Source organism: Pithys albifrons, chromosome 3 (assembly GCF_047495875.1).
Source record: "Pithys albifrons albifrons isolate INPA30051 chromosome 3, PitAlb_v1, whole genome shotgun sequence".
NCBI lineage: Eukaryota > Metazoa > Chordata > Aves > Passeriformes > Thamnophilidae > Pithys > Pithys albifrons.
The window spans coordinates 30,312,787-30,329,358 of record NC_092460.1 but is presented as its reverse complement, the minus strand read 5'-3'; the positions used below and the strand labels follow the sequence as shown (position 1 = coordinate 30,329,358).

General features: G+C 41.3%; 1 protein-coding gene across 5 annotated transcripts in view; it reads right to left on the bottom strand.

The window, feature by feature from the left end:
• Nucleotides 1–13,195, bottom strand: part of CAPRIN2 (caprin family member 2) — a 33,548-nt gene extending 20,353 nt beyond the window's left edge. For 4 of the 5 annotated variants that reach the window (XM_071549766.1, XM_071549768.1, XM_071549767.1 and 1 more), the window contains exons 1-8: nt 13,169–13,195; nt 11,782–12,041; nt 10,054–10,116; nt 6,891–6,977; nt 4,254–4,492; nt 2,923–3,005; nt 847–1,011; nt 312–355 (exon numbers count right to left, since the gene is read on the bottom strand). In XM_071549766.1, the coding sequence (XP_071405867.1) occupies nt 312–355; nt 847–1,011; nt 2,923–3,005; nt 4,254–4,492; nt 6,891–6,977; nt 10,054–10,116; nt 11,782–12,027 (927 nt within the window). In that variant the 5' untranslated portion in view covers nt 12,028–12,041; nt 13,169–13,195. Of the gene's footprint in view, nt 1–311; nt 356–846; nt 1,012–2,922; nt 3,006–4,253; nt 4,493–6,890; nt 6,978–10,053; nt 10,117–11,781; nt 12,042–12,790; nt 13,043–13,168 lie in introns of those variants that run through there. The other variant, XM_071549769.1, reaches the window with a different exon arrangement.
• Between the last annotated feature and the right edge of the window lie 3,377 nt (nt 13,196–16,572).

Here is a 16,572-nt window from a genome sequence, read left to right as displayed (position 1 = left end):
CAGTACACAAAAGAACTGTGTTTTCACTCTAAAGGCTGAAGCTTTGTTTTATTCAGGAAAGTGCCAGGGCAATAAAGTACTATAATTGCTTCATGTAATCCTACTCCATTTATCCCAAAACATCCCTGATGCCATAAATTTGGCATCAGAAATAGAAAGGCAACCAAGTCTTTAATGCTTTCTACATAAAGCAACACCTAGGTTGCTGTTCAGCCTCACTTTTTAAGTTTAAAAAAAGGGTTGCAGAAGTGCAATTATGTGTCTGAAATGACAATACTAAAGAAATAGCAATTAGTAGTGGAGTATCTTACCTCCTGTGGCTGTATTTCAGACTTCATAAGTTCCATAATGGATTCTAAAGAAAGGATGTTAATTTGTTTCAACTGATCAAACGCAGAAAAGCAGACCAAGCAGTAGCACCTCTTTAATTCTATATAAATAGTAGTGTCAATTGCTCAACCAGATATTCTGAATGCTCAGCTTGCCATTCAACTTGATATCTTTTAGACAAGCTTTAATTTTCTGATTAGGTTTTACATTTGCAGAAGTTTAGTGTTCAGCAAGAAACGTTTTGCAGTATTCATAATTTCATTATTGTAATATATAATAGTCCCTACACCAGACAGTTCACACATCTTGAACATGGAGACCTGCTTGTAAGGCAAAAACATTCTATAACAGTTAATTTTTTCCTACATTATTAGCCAGTTTAGGGCTGCAAGACTTGCAGGTTCCATTTCAGTTACTACATTACAAGCAAGCTACAGCATCAAGCTATGCAAAGTCAATGCTCAGTTCAAGCCTTTCCCAACACTAATACAAAAATTGAACCTTGTAATATTCCACCTGGTTCTTTGAGAGGCTCTCCTTTCAAACTCTGTCTTGCTTTCTCAGATTTTCTATTTACTTCTTCTTCCAATTCTTTTACTGGCACAGCAGTGCGAGGAGTCGGAATACTTTCAAAGTAGCCAGAGTCCAGAAGTTTGGATAACAGGTCCTTCATGTGTTTATCTGAAGAGTAAAAATCCATTAAGTTAAAATTGGAAAAATCTGAAATTAAGGGGTATTCAGATTACAGATTAAGACTTCCTACTGCCTCCCTTTATATGAATTGCAACTTCTCCAAGTTTACACATCTTACCAAGTTATAGCAATAAAATGTTTTAGGACAGTATTTGTTTGACTGCTTAATAGGTTACTGTCAAAAACATCTTTCCAATCCAGAGGTAAGCCTGTGCCTTGTGTTTAAATGCACACAAGATAAATACTAAGACACCTGGTCTCCCATACACTTAGAAAGGGATTCATTTACCATGTATGAGCTAGCCAGCATTGATAGTAACCATAGGTAAAGCTAAACAGTCACTATGGAACTGCCCTGCAAGACTCTCTTCCCAGTGACAGAACAGTAAGTCTCAGAAGGAAAAGTTAGGAACTGCAAAAACAAGCAGAGGGAATGCAAGAGACTGTTTCAGACTGAACTTTATCCTCTGAAGTTTGAAAAAAGTCAAAGCAGACATGGTTGAACAAAAGCTTAGCTGTGAGCTCTGAGAAGCTCTGTTCAGTTCCCTCCTCTATGCAAACAAAAAAGAGCAATTAGAGTAAGACCTCAAGAATAGCAGTGATACAGGTAAATGTTTCAGAAGAGCTAGAAACAGGACAGCCATGAGAAAAGGAAGATCACTCCTACCAGGGATAATCATACAAACAAGAGTTGCACCTAGAATTTAACATGGCAATAAAAAAATTGTCTTCCAAGGCAATGAATGCTAATAAGAAGACCTAACAGCTTTATCTGAAGACTAGCTTGCACACAAAAGGATGCAAGTCTGACACTAGAGGGCTAAAGATACTGATAAAATGATGACAAAAGTTGTTTAGGTGATAGACAAAACAAAGGTTTGGAGTCCAAGATAGCTAGGCAACTATCTATTCATGTTAACAGATACAAGGCTAAAGTTACCAGCCTGTAGCAATACAAGGGCAGCTTGCAGTTTGTTTGGAAGTACATGGGAAGAGTTAACACTTCGTTGTCAGTTCAACTACCTGCATGAGTAAGTTTGATAGGGCACACTGCTGCTCTGGTCTAACAGCTTCAACACAATTGCCAGTGACAAATGCAAGATTCCTTCCACACAGCCACTACAAGATTGGAGTAGATGAGACAAGCAAGGTCTGATTGCAATAGAAAAGACTACAACTCAAGGGCAGCTTCCTCATAAGCAAGTAAGTTGTAAATAGGAACACAGAACATGTATGTTGGTTTACAGCCAGGGGTTTTGGAACTATGCCACAAACAGAAGATATGTAGAGCCCCACAGATTGTGATGTGCTTGAAAAGTGAGGACACTTGTCACAGGACGAAGACTGCACTGTGCATGATCAGAGATAGCAGCAAGTTCCAATAATGACAATTCTTCCCTAGTGTGGCTGGTATCCTGCACTGTAGGCAGACAGCAGGTATGAGTCTACAATTCCTACAAAGGGAGAATCTTCAGTGCTGTGGGCCCTTCAGCCTGAGGCCAATGAAGCTTTGTAATACATGTGATTATGCTCAACTAAACATTTCATGGCTGGAAACTATTCCAAGCCTAACCCATCATCACATAACTATACAAAAAGCTTCCCGATGTTCTGTAAGTTATTCATGCATCAGCTTTTCCATTACTACCATCACTATTCCTCAAAAACATGCTAGTACATTGCTTAGAAGTCTTGAGCCAGAAAAAGCAAGTATTGATCTGTACTTAAAAAAACCAGAACTTAAATAAAACAGCAATTCATCTTTGGATAATAGTTACACATAGTGCTTGGAAATGCTTAATTTGGTAGCCTTCCATGTGTGTTCACTAGTTTTAAGATGTTTTAAACAAGTACACAAGTTTCAGATGTTTCAATTATTTCTCTGGATAAGACACTCACATGTTGTTCCAACCACAGGTTTCTCGCTTCCTTCTAGAAGGTCCCAGAAGTAGAGAGATGACTGTTCCATCTGGTCTTCAACACTAAAACAAGTTTCACCAGGTAGAATCATAGTCAAGATTAAGTGCTGCAGCATCCCAACTAACGTTCAGCCCTCCAAACCAAGGCTGCACGCACAGAGTGAATACTAAGCCCTGAAATCACTGAAAGCAATTGTTCTATATCTGTCTGAGTGTAATTTAACCTGGCAAACAGAAATGCTTTAGTTGGTCAATACACAGATCCTAGCACTATCCCACAAGACCATATGGCCAGAGTTCATTCCAAGACAGGATCTCCAGACAGTGCAACAATTGCTGTTTAATCAGTTGGTTACCTTATTTATTGGATGAACATGTACAGGGGCAACCACCAACAGCTCTTGCCTCTCTCAATAACTAGCAGTTATTGAGAAACTTTGTCATAGGTCCATGATCCACCCCTCCAGACAATGGAATTTGAAATCCACCACAATGAAACACAGTATCCCAGAAGAAAGGATTCCACTTCTTGTAGAAGTGTAATATGTGACAGTAATCCAGAAATAATGTTATTTCACTTGAATGAGAGACTCCTGTTGTATAGCTTTTTGTAAGTGTTGTTAAGATAACTTCTAAAGAACAGCAAAGATTAGGCGAAGCTACATGTATGGCAAATGATTAGAATTTTGGGGAACTTAACAGTTAGTCCATATTCAAACATGACTTAACCATAAAGTGTTTCAGTTTACCACCTAATAACAACTTGTTACCTTAACATGTATGAGATTTAATGAAGAGGTATCACAAACTTTAGGCTTTAAGTTTGGGGTTTTTTAGGGTTTTTTTTAAAGCCACTTTGAAGTTAATAGCAAGAGAGTCTCAGGAGCACCCCCTTGCATTCCTTTAGAATAAAGAAGTACATGTGGATCATCACGTGAACTGAATACAGAACAGTTCTGAGCTTACTGCACTTTTGCTACTTCATGAACAGTGAGACCTCAAGGAAACAGCACACCACCAGCCTTCCTGCTTAGAATGGTGTTGGACTATCTCCCCTCAGTCCCACAGGGAGACACAAGATGGCAAATATTTGTTTAACTTGCACCTGAGGCTGTAATTACTACAGCTTTCCTTAAATGCTCTGAGTGAGGTAAATCTGTTACATTCTTAATCTCAGACTAAAGCAAGTGTACTGAATAGAATTTTAATTAGCGTTCCAAAACATAGTATTTAAAGACATGGCAGTGTCAAACAGAGGACATTTACTGTAATGAACAAAGCATACTAATTAGACAAAAATCTTGAACCTACCTCAAATTCTCATTTCTTTCAGGGCATGTCAGTTTTGCGAATCTTATGAGGTAGTCTAGTTCTTTAGAAGGCAGATATATTGCACCATTCATGCCACCTTTGAAGTCCTTCTGAACATGCTCTTGAGTGAAGTTCTGCAGCACGTACTGGACTTGAAGTATTGTACGCAGTTTTTTTTTCTCTGCTTCAAGCTTCAGTAGACTCTCTCTCCGCTGAGCCTTCTTCTGTGCTTTCAGCAGCTATTTTAATACACAAATTCAACAATTAAACATAATGGTTTAGTAACAGGATTTTAGGATAAGACAATGAGTTCTAGTATTGATCATGGTACACTGAGCAAACTAACCATTCAGTTAGTTTACAGAAGCTCCTGACTCTCTTCAGATACCCAGGATCTTTCAAGCTCCTCCTTTGGAAGAGTTCCCCATTTATCTACTAATTCTCTAAGTTCAACTGGATGCTGGTAGCTTCACTTCTGATACGCCTTTATGATATCTAGATGCTGATTATGTCTACAAGTTGCTTTATTGTAACAGCTTTTAAAGGAATTGACAGAATTTATACCAATGCACAAATGCAGGCCTAGCTGATCTTAAACATTTATCACAAAGCTAGAGATGCAGAAGCTGTCTTACTAAAAGAAACTTGAGACAACTGCTCTTCACTTTTAAATACCCCAGTTTAAAAGATACAGCAGAATCCTACAGCTACTTTTATTTCTGTTGGCAGAAGACTGAAACACTCATTAAATAAGCAACACCCCAAGTCACAAAACACACATAGTGCTCATGTATTCAAGAAGTTTCTCATTGTGTACTATGTGACAGAAGCTATCCAAGTAACTGGAGAATTCAAAATGCCTCAATATGGGGCAAGATCTATGAAAATGCTGTTTCCTAGAACACACTGTAAAGGATACGAGGATGCTGTTGCCAGAATGGCACCTGGTGTTCCAGTAATGGCTATTGGCTGGAGAATCCATACCAGCAGAAGCAGAGCCAAGTTAAAAACAAAATGAGTTACCCTTGAAATGCAGCATAAGCTCAAGAACAAACACAAACATGTAGAAGTTAACGCTGGATTACTAAAAACACCTGCATAGAGATACACCGGGTCACAATTCTTCATTTCTGTTATTTTTGTAGGCAGCTACACAAAGGAAAGCAATAGGAAGCAATCCAAGGTTTGACATTCTGTATTCAACACAGAATGACAGAGGGAACCCAAAGCAGTAACACTGCTGAAAAGGCTCTTGAATCTTTGCTCACATAGTGCTTTTGAGAGATTTACCACACTACCTGGAATTACCATACTTGCAAGAAGAGCCTCTCTAGCAAAACTATTTGGGTCTCAGTGAACACCAAGACAAGCCATTTTATCAGTCCTTCAGCATTCTGTAGGACACAGAGAAATAAAGCCAGAACAGCGACCAATCATGTTTAGCATTCCCACCACTACCCTGGATCAAATCCTTCCAGAAGGGTAATATTTGCTTGAGCCAAGAAATCAGTTTCTCCAAAGACAAAACACTCACATAAACATAAAGTAGGTAGTGCTTTAAACCCTGAATAGAGACCTTACATATAGAGACAACTACAGCAGATTAAGTAGCAAACTCCACAAGTTTCAGTTAAATTTTACTAAGAAGTGTACTTCTTAGTGAAGTCAAAGTGATTTAACTCCAGCACTTTCCCTCACTGGAAACATTAAAAAATTCAGTTTGGAAGGGATCCTGAGACATTGTCTAGCCCAGCCTCCACAACAAAGGCTCCACTGAACCAAAACCAGATTGCTTGGAGCTTCTTTCAGTCAGATGTTGAAGAGATCCAAGGACAGATTTTACTGCTTCTCTAAACAGGCTGCTCTAGTCCTCCATGATTCTCAGAGTGACCATTTTCTCCTACCTGATTGGAACCTACTATTTCAGTTAGTGATCATTCCTTCTCCTATCTCTCAGCAAAAATCCTGGCTCCACCCTCTCAGTATTTGCTATCTGAGGGCTAATACTGCATCTCCTGCCAATCCTTCTCTTCACCAGGCCCAGCAAGCCCAGTTCTTCCAGGCTCATCTCACAGGTCTCGTCTTCCAGGCCCTAGCCATTAAGGGACTCACCACTGGACTCACTGAGGCTTACCTATAGCCTTTGTCTACCAAGTGACCAGAAACAGACACAACTGGTTAACAAGTACCAAATAATCAGTTCTCCTTAATCTGCGGGTCCTCAGTCTGTGTCCAGGCTTCACTGCTCCAGGGGTACATTCCAGTCACTTTGCCTGAAGCCCACAAGGACCCACAGGTCCTTTCCAGTAGAGCTGCTCTCCCAACAGTCTGCACCTGTGCAGGGGATGAGCCCAAGTCAGGCACACTACTAAGGTTACAAATTTAAGTAAGCTGGAGTCATCTCAAACACAGGTGAGTTACAGTGACTGGGTTTACTTAAGCACAAGCTCTTACAGGGATGTGCACCAAGTTGCTATATGGGGAGATCAGTGGTACACAAAAGTGTCAACACTCTTCTGCTCCAAGACAGGAATTTCTTAATACTGTGCCCACTGGAATATAAGTGTAGCCATTAGAAAAGTAGCACAAATCTTGCAGTTACCTCCTGGCAATATAGGGAAGAGCATTTATACTTACATCTTGGCTAAGTCCTGAAAAAGTCTTCTGAAGCTCCTTAGCAAATTCTAAGTTGTGTACAACTTCATCATATTTCTCTACTGCCTCCTACAAAGGAACAGAAAAATGTATTTTTTTCCATGCTTAAAATTAACTGTTGCAACTCAATTCCCTTATACTTAAACTCTCACTGTGAACTGGTCATTTTGTGTGTACTTTAAAATACTGTGTCTGTAGCTGGTACTTTAAATCTAATTGTAAATATCATTCACCTGTAACTATCTGAGATGTGCAGCACAAAGCCAGCTCACACCACCAGACAGATATTCTACAAGCTTGCCCGTATTAGACCTCCCAAGCAACATCTTGTACAATACTTGAGACACTAATGTTGAAACAAGAAAGCCTGTCCTCAAAAAAAAAAAGGTCTTTCAAATTTAGCTTCCACAAATAAAACCATGTTCCTGTCTTCATCAATGGCTTTAACCAATATTTTACTAGCTGGTCTTCAAAAAGACTAATTGCAGTAGATTCTTAATTGCCTTTTGGGTCATTGATTTTTAAGTTTCCTTGACAGCTCTCAGGATAGCAAAATGCTGTAGTTCAGATGTGCTGCCCAAATCCTCTTATCATAAGGCATGTCTGTGAAGTAACAAGTTAAGTGAGTTGTTCACATGTGCTTTACACTCAGTTTGGTTTATACTCTTGACATGATATCACAAGTTTTTCTATAACAGGCACATCAGCCTAAAATAGAGTTCTTTCAAAGCAGTGTTAGTGTTGAATGTTTCATCTGTGCAGTGACAAAAGCTTTATCTACTGCCCCAATAAGATTTGGGACATTTGCAAATTCCATATGTGTTCCCGAAGCAACTGGAAAACAAGTTACACGTTCATTTGTTCAATCAGTTCGATTGCTCAGTTCACTTGTTTGCAGTATACTAGACACTACTAGGCCTAAATTCTACTCAACACATACTGCATGAGCACTCGCCTGATAGTTCAGGTTGCCTTCACACAATTTACCAAGGAACTTTTAAGGCCTAATTAGCAAGTTCACTTGGCACTTGGGAGAATAACTTCTAAATCCTTAATGCCCACACACTTAAGGAAGACTCACAATTTAACACCAGCAGCTCAGCAGACAGATGACAGTAACTGCACTTGCAACAAATTCCAGAGTAAAACTCCATACCTCAAAACGCCAAGAACAGTTAGCACTGCTCTGATGACAAGCTGTAACTCAGCCTGCAGGAAAGCAATAGCTTTCTTCTGTCACACCTGTTATTAACATTCATTAACAGCATGTTGGAGGAATAGTACTGAGGAAAATCTGCTCAGCTTGCAAAACAGCACATTGTTGCCAGTAAGAGCGTTTAACTTGGAAGCTCCTCATTTTTGAAACAAATGTTTCCTAAAGTGAGACTAGCACACATCGTAGCTTTGGCAGGCATGCACCATAAGTAACTACAGCATAATCCAAATTGCTTGCAAAACAATTTCATCACCAGATGTGCACTTCTTCCTCTGTGTAAGAAAATGAAAACTATAGATGGCATCAAGTTACATTAGAGCTCCAATGTGTCACAGGCAGCTTGGTTTCCTTAGCTAAATGTTAAACTGTGTCAAGCTCCACTCCAGCTTCAATTTGAATATACACCAGAAATTTGCATCTGAAAGCTACAAATGTAATATTTCTGTATATTAACGTCTGAAAAGGGGGTTTTCGCAAGATTATTAGTTAAATATTGACTGTATATGTGCTTTTGCAAGTCATCTGAACAGTCTGACTACCACTTGTCTAGACTACCACCTAATTACTCATTTTAAAAGCCTGAACTATCCCAGAAACTGGAATAAAGATCCTAATATTTAAGAAGCAAAGCTCGGCTAGGAATACTAAAAGCCAGTAAGCAAGTTAATGCCATTTTCCAAAATTAGTGCTGCTGGATGCATTTGAAAGGAAATGCATCTACATAATCCTTTATCTCTTTAGCTCCCCATTCTTAATTTCACTTTCACCTAACAGCTTTTCACAGTCCGGGGCATATAATAAAGTAGTCAAACTCAGATGTGGCTTTAAAACATATTCAAGACTTGCCCAACTTACACAGAACACTGTTAGTCTCATTGTTCGTGGCAGAAAACATTGTAAAGAATACCTATGACCTAAACACAAAAGATTCTGGCCCACCCGATTCCAGGCTGAGTTTAGAGGAACTGAAAGGTCATCAGCCTACTTCTAATCATCAGATGTAATCAATTTACATTTGCATTTGAGATGGCAAGAGACCACATCACATTTTACTGCTAAGTGGTAAATGATCATTCACTCCAATAGGTCTGCTTTTAAGTAGCAAGTTATCATTTCGCCTCTTATCCCATTTACCTTTGGGTTTCTTTTTACAAATGATTCTGAGTAACGAAGTAGTATTGACATTCCCATACTGCTGCACTGTGATAAAACTAGCATTCAATGAAATTTTTCCAACTGGTTCATTAGCAGGATCAGCACTACCACTGAAGTGTTAGCACCCTTCATCACATAGTTCTTCTTTAGCATGTGTGCAGTACATTTTAAAAATGTGACCCTGGATGACTAGAACAATAAACCCTTTGGATTATGTGACACTGCTACTTGGATATGCTTAAGAAGCAATACCTTCCTCAGTACAGAAACTGTTTCAGTTCTTGAATCCATTCAAGTTCAAGACAGAAAAAAAACAACAGAAGACTATCAGTGATATTAACAGCTACTTGTAACCAACAGCACTGTGCAGCCAACTGGTAATTTCAAGTGACACGTGTTAATGAAGAAGTCGTGAGGATTAATTAGCTACCCCAGAATTCTTGAGGTTTGGGTTCTAACACTACACTGCCAATACAGATAAGCTGCACACAGACACCTCATTAAGAAATAAAGGTTCAGGAGTACCACAGCTGAAAGTCTACAGAGCAAAGATAAATAAGGACATTCTGTTACTTCATTACAACACAGGAAGGTTAAAGTAGGAGACAAAGCTTGTGGGCTCAATGTTCAGCCTAATTCCCAATAACTTGTTCATTTGGTTTTATCAAAGATACCACAGCAGGCCTGCAGGCACTGCTTCTGTAAAGTCACACCATCATCTCCTTCTGACACATTGGCTTTGAGGCCATCCACTCATGAACAAAGCAAGCTTACCAACTGGTCTTGATTGAGGGCTTCCCCCTTCTTCAGACGATCTTTGTAGTCTTCTAGTTTGAGCTGCAGAAAATTCAAAGTCAACTTTTACATTCATTTTTGTCTAATGTGAAGTATGGAGTATAAGTGAAGTTACGTATGCTTTCTGTATTTTAAGCCATCCACATACTGCAAGAGTATAGAAATTTTACTACTTCCTTTTGTTCTAAGGAGAAAGGTACACAAAGCTTTGCCATTGCCTTTTATTTGACAATCTCAGTCTGCAGGACTGCCTACTTCCTTTCCCCATCATTGATCCAATATTTCTAAGGAGCTCCAAATATATCTAGTGTCCTTATTTTAAGTTAGGCTTGCTTAGCTTTTCCAAGTCAATGCTGGAATTTAGTTATATTACCCCTGAATAATCCTTCTTAATTTTCCATAACACGTGTTTCAAAAATTTGGCTTCAGTTACATCAAGATTTTACAGCACTATTCCCTAAGAAAGTGGACAAGTGTCTTCAGGGAAGAAATAAAATCTATTTCAAATATACTGAAACAGTCATTAAATGCTGATGGAAACAACACAAAAACTAAACCATTGGGTGTTGCAAGCTTCTTTATACACAGAGGAAGAAGAAAGGGAAGTTAATGGCCATGAAGTCAAATGCTATTTCATTTGCGTATTGTCAGAATTTTACTGACACTATGCCAATAGAACTCTAGGACTAGGAATAGTTTCTACTCATTTTAATAAGTCACACTTTCATTTGCTGGTATATTGACATTCATGTGAAAATCAAAGATAGCAGAGAAATTCACCATAAGCTACCCTGGACAGAATTAGAATACTGCACAAAGTTGGTTAATCACACAAAGAAAACATGTTTGTCTGACATTATTCAGTGCATGACATGAGACAGCAGTAATACTGCATCTCCTGCAGGAGGATCAAGTCCCCTAACCACATGGCCAGAAATCTAATCTACTCATTCTCCTCACCCTAACACATAACAAAAAGCTTTGCAGACATTTAGAGAAATACAATATATTCACACAGCTGCTTTACTTGTAATCCTGATGCAATATTGAAGGCAACAGCATAATTTTTTTTATCTCACCGAAAATAGCGTTTTTCCCAATTAAAAACCATGCATACAGCTTTCGGTCACCTGTCAAACAACTGAAAAGCCTTGGAATGCAAAAATTCAGTAGCTATAGCCATAATATTTTAAGTGTATTAAAGTTAAGTTGTTATTATTCTTATTAACATTCTTCTGTCCCTCCAGCCTCAGAAAAGCAGAGACCAAAACAAGAAAGCAGGCTTTGGAGGATTTCTGTATAAAAGCTTTGTAATCAATAACATTTGTCTATATTTAAAATATATAAGTCGAATATTTATGCAAAGGGCAATACATATTTAATATAAACAGACATTTCCACAAATCAAAGAAAACACTCTTCTAATGTCCAATTTTACAAATAATTCTATATCCTAATATTAGATGCATGTAACTGATGAAAGAAATAAGATACTTCTGCAAGATTATAAACCATCTTTAAATCCGTTCTAAGTTTGTTCTGAACAGTTGCAGTCTGGAGAAGCATCTCCAGTTTTGATCAACATATATTTGATCTCTATATACACACATAACCTTATTCAAGCTATTAATAACAACTCAAAAAATAGGAATTATTACTTTAAAAGGTAATGAGCCTTACAACTGGCAGCCTAAATAGGTGCCATACCTTCTTTTTCTCTATGTTCCGGATCTTGTGTTTGAGGCAGATGAGCCCATTGTCGATGTACGTCTCGTAAGCCTGGGAAGGAGAGGCCGCCGTGCTCAACGCGGACTGCAGGGGGCTGGCGGGAGCCGAGCTCTCCCCAGACGGGGTCACCTGCTGCTTGGCCGCCTTCATCCTCTTCTCCCCTTCCTCCGACCGGCCTGAAGGTGATGATGGGCGATGAAAAGGGGCTTGGGAAAGCTGCACCATTGAAATGGATGGAGCTGCAAAGAAACTCCTTTTGTTTAGCTCTCGCTCACACCTCCCTCTCTCTCCCCTTTTTCAAGTTACATCTTTTCTTATCATACATTCAGAACATGTAGCCACAAAACTGAGCCTCAGTGAGAACTGGTCACAATTTTTCACTCTTCTCCCTTCCTTTCGAAAAAACCGTGGCAGGCATTTCAAAGCAAGGCAAACTTCGTATTGTTCAAAGGCTCCCCACACGTCCAGACACCAGAAACCCTTTACATAGGCAGAATTGGACAGCACAGGGGATGATTCCAGAAGCCCAATATAGTGACCATATAAAACTAGGCAGGTTTCCTGCACACATCACCCACAAGGGAAAAAAAACTGCAAGCAAGCAATTGCAAATCACGCCGCCAGCCCGGCAATTCGGGCTGCAGCCTGAATGAAGATTTAGGAGTGCAAAGCCTGAAGGTATAGCCCCTCTTCTTTTCAACCCCATTAAATCGGTTTTACCCTTTCATGACCTCTGCAGCAATCCAACTGAGAACTTAAAAATATTTCAACTGGAAAGAGGAATGACAAAACAAAAACGCTGAATAAAGCAAGAAGCACGCTCAGTTACAATAGCATCATCCTTTGTGAGGAACCGGTCCCTGCCTACATCCACCCAAAAGACGTGCCTGTGCCACGGTAAGGCACCAGCTGCCATGGGAGGGGCTGTAACCTTGAGCAGGGAGTTCCTGCAAGAGATGCTCCGCCACCCTCCTCTCCAACTACTTACGGACACCTGCTCCTGGAAAGCAATGACACCACAATTCTGCCTGCCCGGCGCCGGGGAGGCCGCGCCGCGCCGCGCCACGCCACGCCACGCCAGCCCCGCGGGTGGAAGCCTGGCTGCCTCCGGGACACCCGCTCAGCCCTCCATCCAGTCCTTGCCGGGGATGCGCAGGAAGCACCTCCCGGGCAGAGAAGAGCAGGGCTGCAGCCGCTCCCTGAGCAAGGGCGGAGGAGAAGGAAGACAAGAGCAGCAGCCGCTTCTTCCTGCCGGGGGATTCACCTCCTCCTCCGCTTCCTGCGCCCGCTGCTGCGGGGCCGGGCTGCGGAAAGCCGCGGCCAGCCGGTCCCCCACCGCCTCGCCCGCTCCCGCCTCCGCGCTCACCTCGGTGCCCGCACACGCTCAGGCCCGCCCCGCCGCCCGCCCCTCGCCTCATATAGCGGCGAGGCGGACCGGGGCCGCCCCCTCCTAAGGGCCGGCGCTGCATCACCTGCCCGCCCGCCCACCCATCCTGTGCTGGGGCGGCTCCCGCCAAGGTCGGGATGTCCCGCCCGGGGGTGGCCTGAGTTCCTCTGGGCTGCAGGACTCGGGCACCCCGGATGGGACATCCTGGGAGAGCGGGGCTGCCACCCGCTTCATAGGGACAGGTCGTGCGGGGTGACACCCGCGCCGTCCGTGCGGAGCGGCTGGCACAGGACGGGCGAAGCCGCGATCTGCGTATCGCGGCAGCCTCTCAAGACAGTCGGCTAGGGACAAGCTGGCGGTTCTTCCCGAACAGTCCCGAGACGAAGGGTCTCCTCATCCCAAAGTGCAAAGGGGATCCCCCCGGCATCTGCCTGGTGCCAGCCCAGGGCCCTGTCGAACCCCTTGACTAACGCGGGTGGCCGTGGGACAATAAGACATATTGGTTTGTGCCTGAGAAACCACCCAAAGGGTGTGTCTGGGCCAGCACAGAGTTTCTGGAGGATAATAGGTAAACTCATGTAACAAAAAAAAAAAAAAAGTGTGTATCTTCTAAAAATCACAAAACCACAGAATCATTTTGATTGGAAAAGACCTCTGAGATCATCGAGTGCAGTATGTGACTGAACTCCACCATGTCAACTAGACCATGGCACTCAGTGCTATATCTGGTCTTTCCTTAAACACCACCAAGGATCGTGATCCACCACCTCACTGGGCAGTCCATTTCAATGTCTGATCACCCTTTCTGTGAGGAAGTTCTTCCTAATGTCCAACCTGAACCTCCTCTGGTTGCCTGGGAGAAGAGACCAGCCTCCACCTGGCTACAGCTCCTGTCAGGAAATGGTAGAAGTCTCCCCTGAGCCTCATCTTCTCCAGGCTGAACACCTCCAGCTCCTCCTCACAGGACAACCCAATGCAACCCAAATGAAATCCAACCATGTAAACACTTGATAACTAGTAAAAGCACTTAAAGTGTATTGAACATACACAATAAAATGATCACAAACTTCTGTTAAACTCCAACAATTGCATCAGTGTTGCACAAGATGCCAAAGGTTGGAAGACTAGAGAAAACAGGCCTTTTAAAGATCAGAGAACTAAGCTGGGATTCTGTTTTCTGTGTTTTTGTTTTTGTGGTCATTACCTCAAAAAAAGCAATAAATAATATAGCAAGTTGGTAGCAATCCTGAAAGTTGTGAAAGTAGAGACATTTTGAAAGAGATAAAAATGAATGAGGAAGGACTGCAAAGAGAGGTTTTACAAAACACAAGAAGTGTTTATGTAGTACACAGGATGGATAAGAGAAAAGGCTCATACAAGAGGAAGATTGTATTTAAAAGTAGAAAAAGCAAATGATGAGCAATTTGAACAATTCATGGAGCATCATAGAATCGGATTCAGCCATTTCCAACCACCTGTAGCATCCACAGTCTTGCCACTTCTCTTGATTTAGTCACAAGCCTCAAAATATTTTACTTTTCTTATGGTTCTGGCCATAATGAGGTAATTTTGTGAGGCAGTTTTCATGACTGAGAAGAAATGCTTAATGAATGTAATGATTTAATGATCTAATGATTAATGAAAGCTTGTGTCTAGGATCAGCAGTGTACACTGAGAGTCCTTCCTGCAGATTTCTGTTGTGTATTTTTCCCAAAGTTAGCACTGATGGGATAGATCCTTGAAAAATAATTATAAAATAATCAATTAATGCATATATTAATCAGGAGTCATAATTAATGTTCATACACCCAGAACTATCATATAAGTCATAATTGCAGCTGGCAAACTGCTTTGTAGTGCACTTTTACAGTTAGGAATTTGCTTAAAAGAGGGGGGGAAAATGTAAAGAAAAGTCACACAAGTCAAATCCATATTTAAAATCAAAGTGTATTTGAATTTCCTTTCAAAACAAATACAGAATAAGTATTTCAGACTGCTGCTATATCATTTATGGTATATATGTGGTCTCTAGAGCATTATTAATGTGACAAGGTCAAGCCCACTGAAGTTAGGAAATGCCAAGATTAAGCACAGCCTAAATTAGTTTAATTCCATTTTGCAGACTCATTGTGAGATCATCTTTAAGTAGATGATCATAGGTTATTGCATCTAACCACACATCAATCATACCCATGGAGTCCTAGATGCCCAGCATTCCCAGCCTGGGGATCTGTGCCTTTTACTCCAGGATCAGAAGGGGATTACACTCCAATGACTGAAGGAAAATGTTCTGTCCTTTTTTTCAAGTTTGACAGATTCTGCTTATCCCCTCTCACTGTGACTGCCTGATTTTTCCCAGTCCCAGCAGTTTATCCCACTCTCATTTTTCTTGCATTCCTATTTCCACTCCTGAACTCCAGGCTCAACCTTTCGCCCCAGGTCTGCATGTTGTCCAAATCACAGGCTGCTCTGAGGAGCAGCTTCTTTGCCCATAATTCCAACCCTTTGCCCAACTACTTCCAGTTTTCCACACCTGACTCTTTATCCAGCTTGACAAATTCTGATCCCTGTGGCATCTGTGGTCAACCTGCCTCCCTCCAGCTACAGAGGGCCAAACCCCAGACAGCCATGATGCAGACTGAGACCAGGTTGCCATTTTTCATTCCCTGCCATTCCTCTTATTTTTGTATTCTGAAACTCCAGAAAGAAAGCTGATGTGTAGAATAAGATCAGCTGCCTGCTAACTTAGGAGAGAAAGGCAGACAATGAAGCTGTTGCAAAGATTGTACGGTGATGGACTAGAGATGTTTGCTTCAGTCATAGAATGTATTTTAGACAGGAAGGCTGAGGAATTCTGGAACCAACACGGGATGAACACATTAGATCTCACAAAGAGGAATATTAGTCAGAATTATACCCAATTTATTGAAAGAACCTGGAGGATCTTAGGAAATACATTGCTGCAAGGTTATGTCATGATGCAAGGAGTTTTTCCATGTGTATACCCTGTGGCTCCTTGTCAGCTGCTCAGAATTCAGAGCCAAGGAGTCTGGGGAAAGGGTGCCCCACTCAGTGTCCAGCATTGCCTTACACAAGCTGCTACACTCCACAGTGATTTCTACTAACTTTTGCAAATGCTTCTTAAAGATACAGTTCTTCCTTTACACTCCAGCTCCTTATCTTCTGTGTTTCCTTCACAGGATCCTAGTTTGAGTTTCCTTGTATAGAAACTTTTTCTCCTTTTTTACCTCCATGTTCAGTCCTGCCTAGAAAACTAGTTCTTATTCCTGCTCTTCTCGTGCAACCAGTGCCAGGCATCCTTTACAATTCCCAGCCAGTGCTAGTTGGCTCACTTAATTCTCACATCACCAGAATTCTCGATT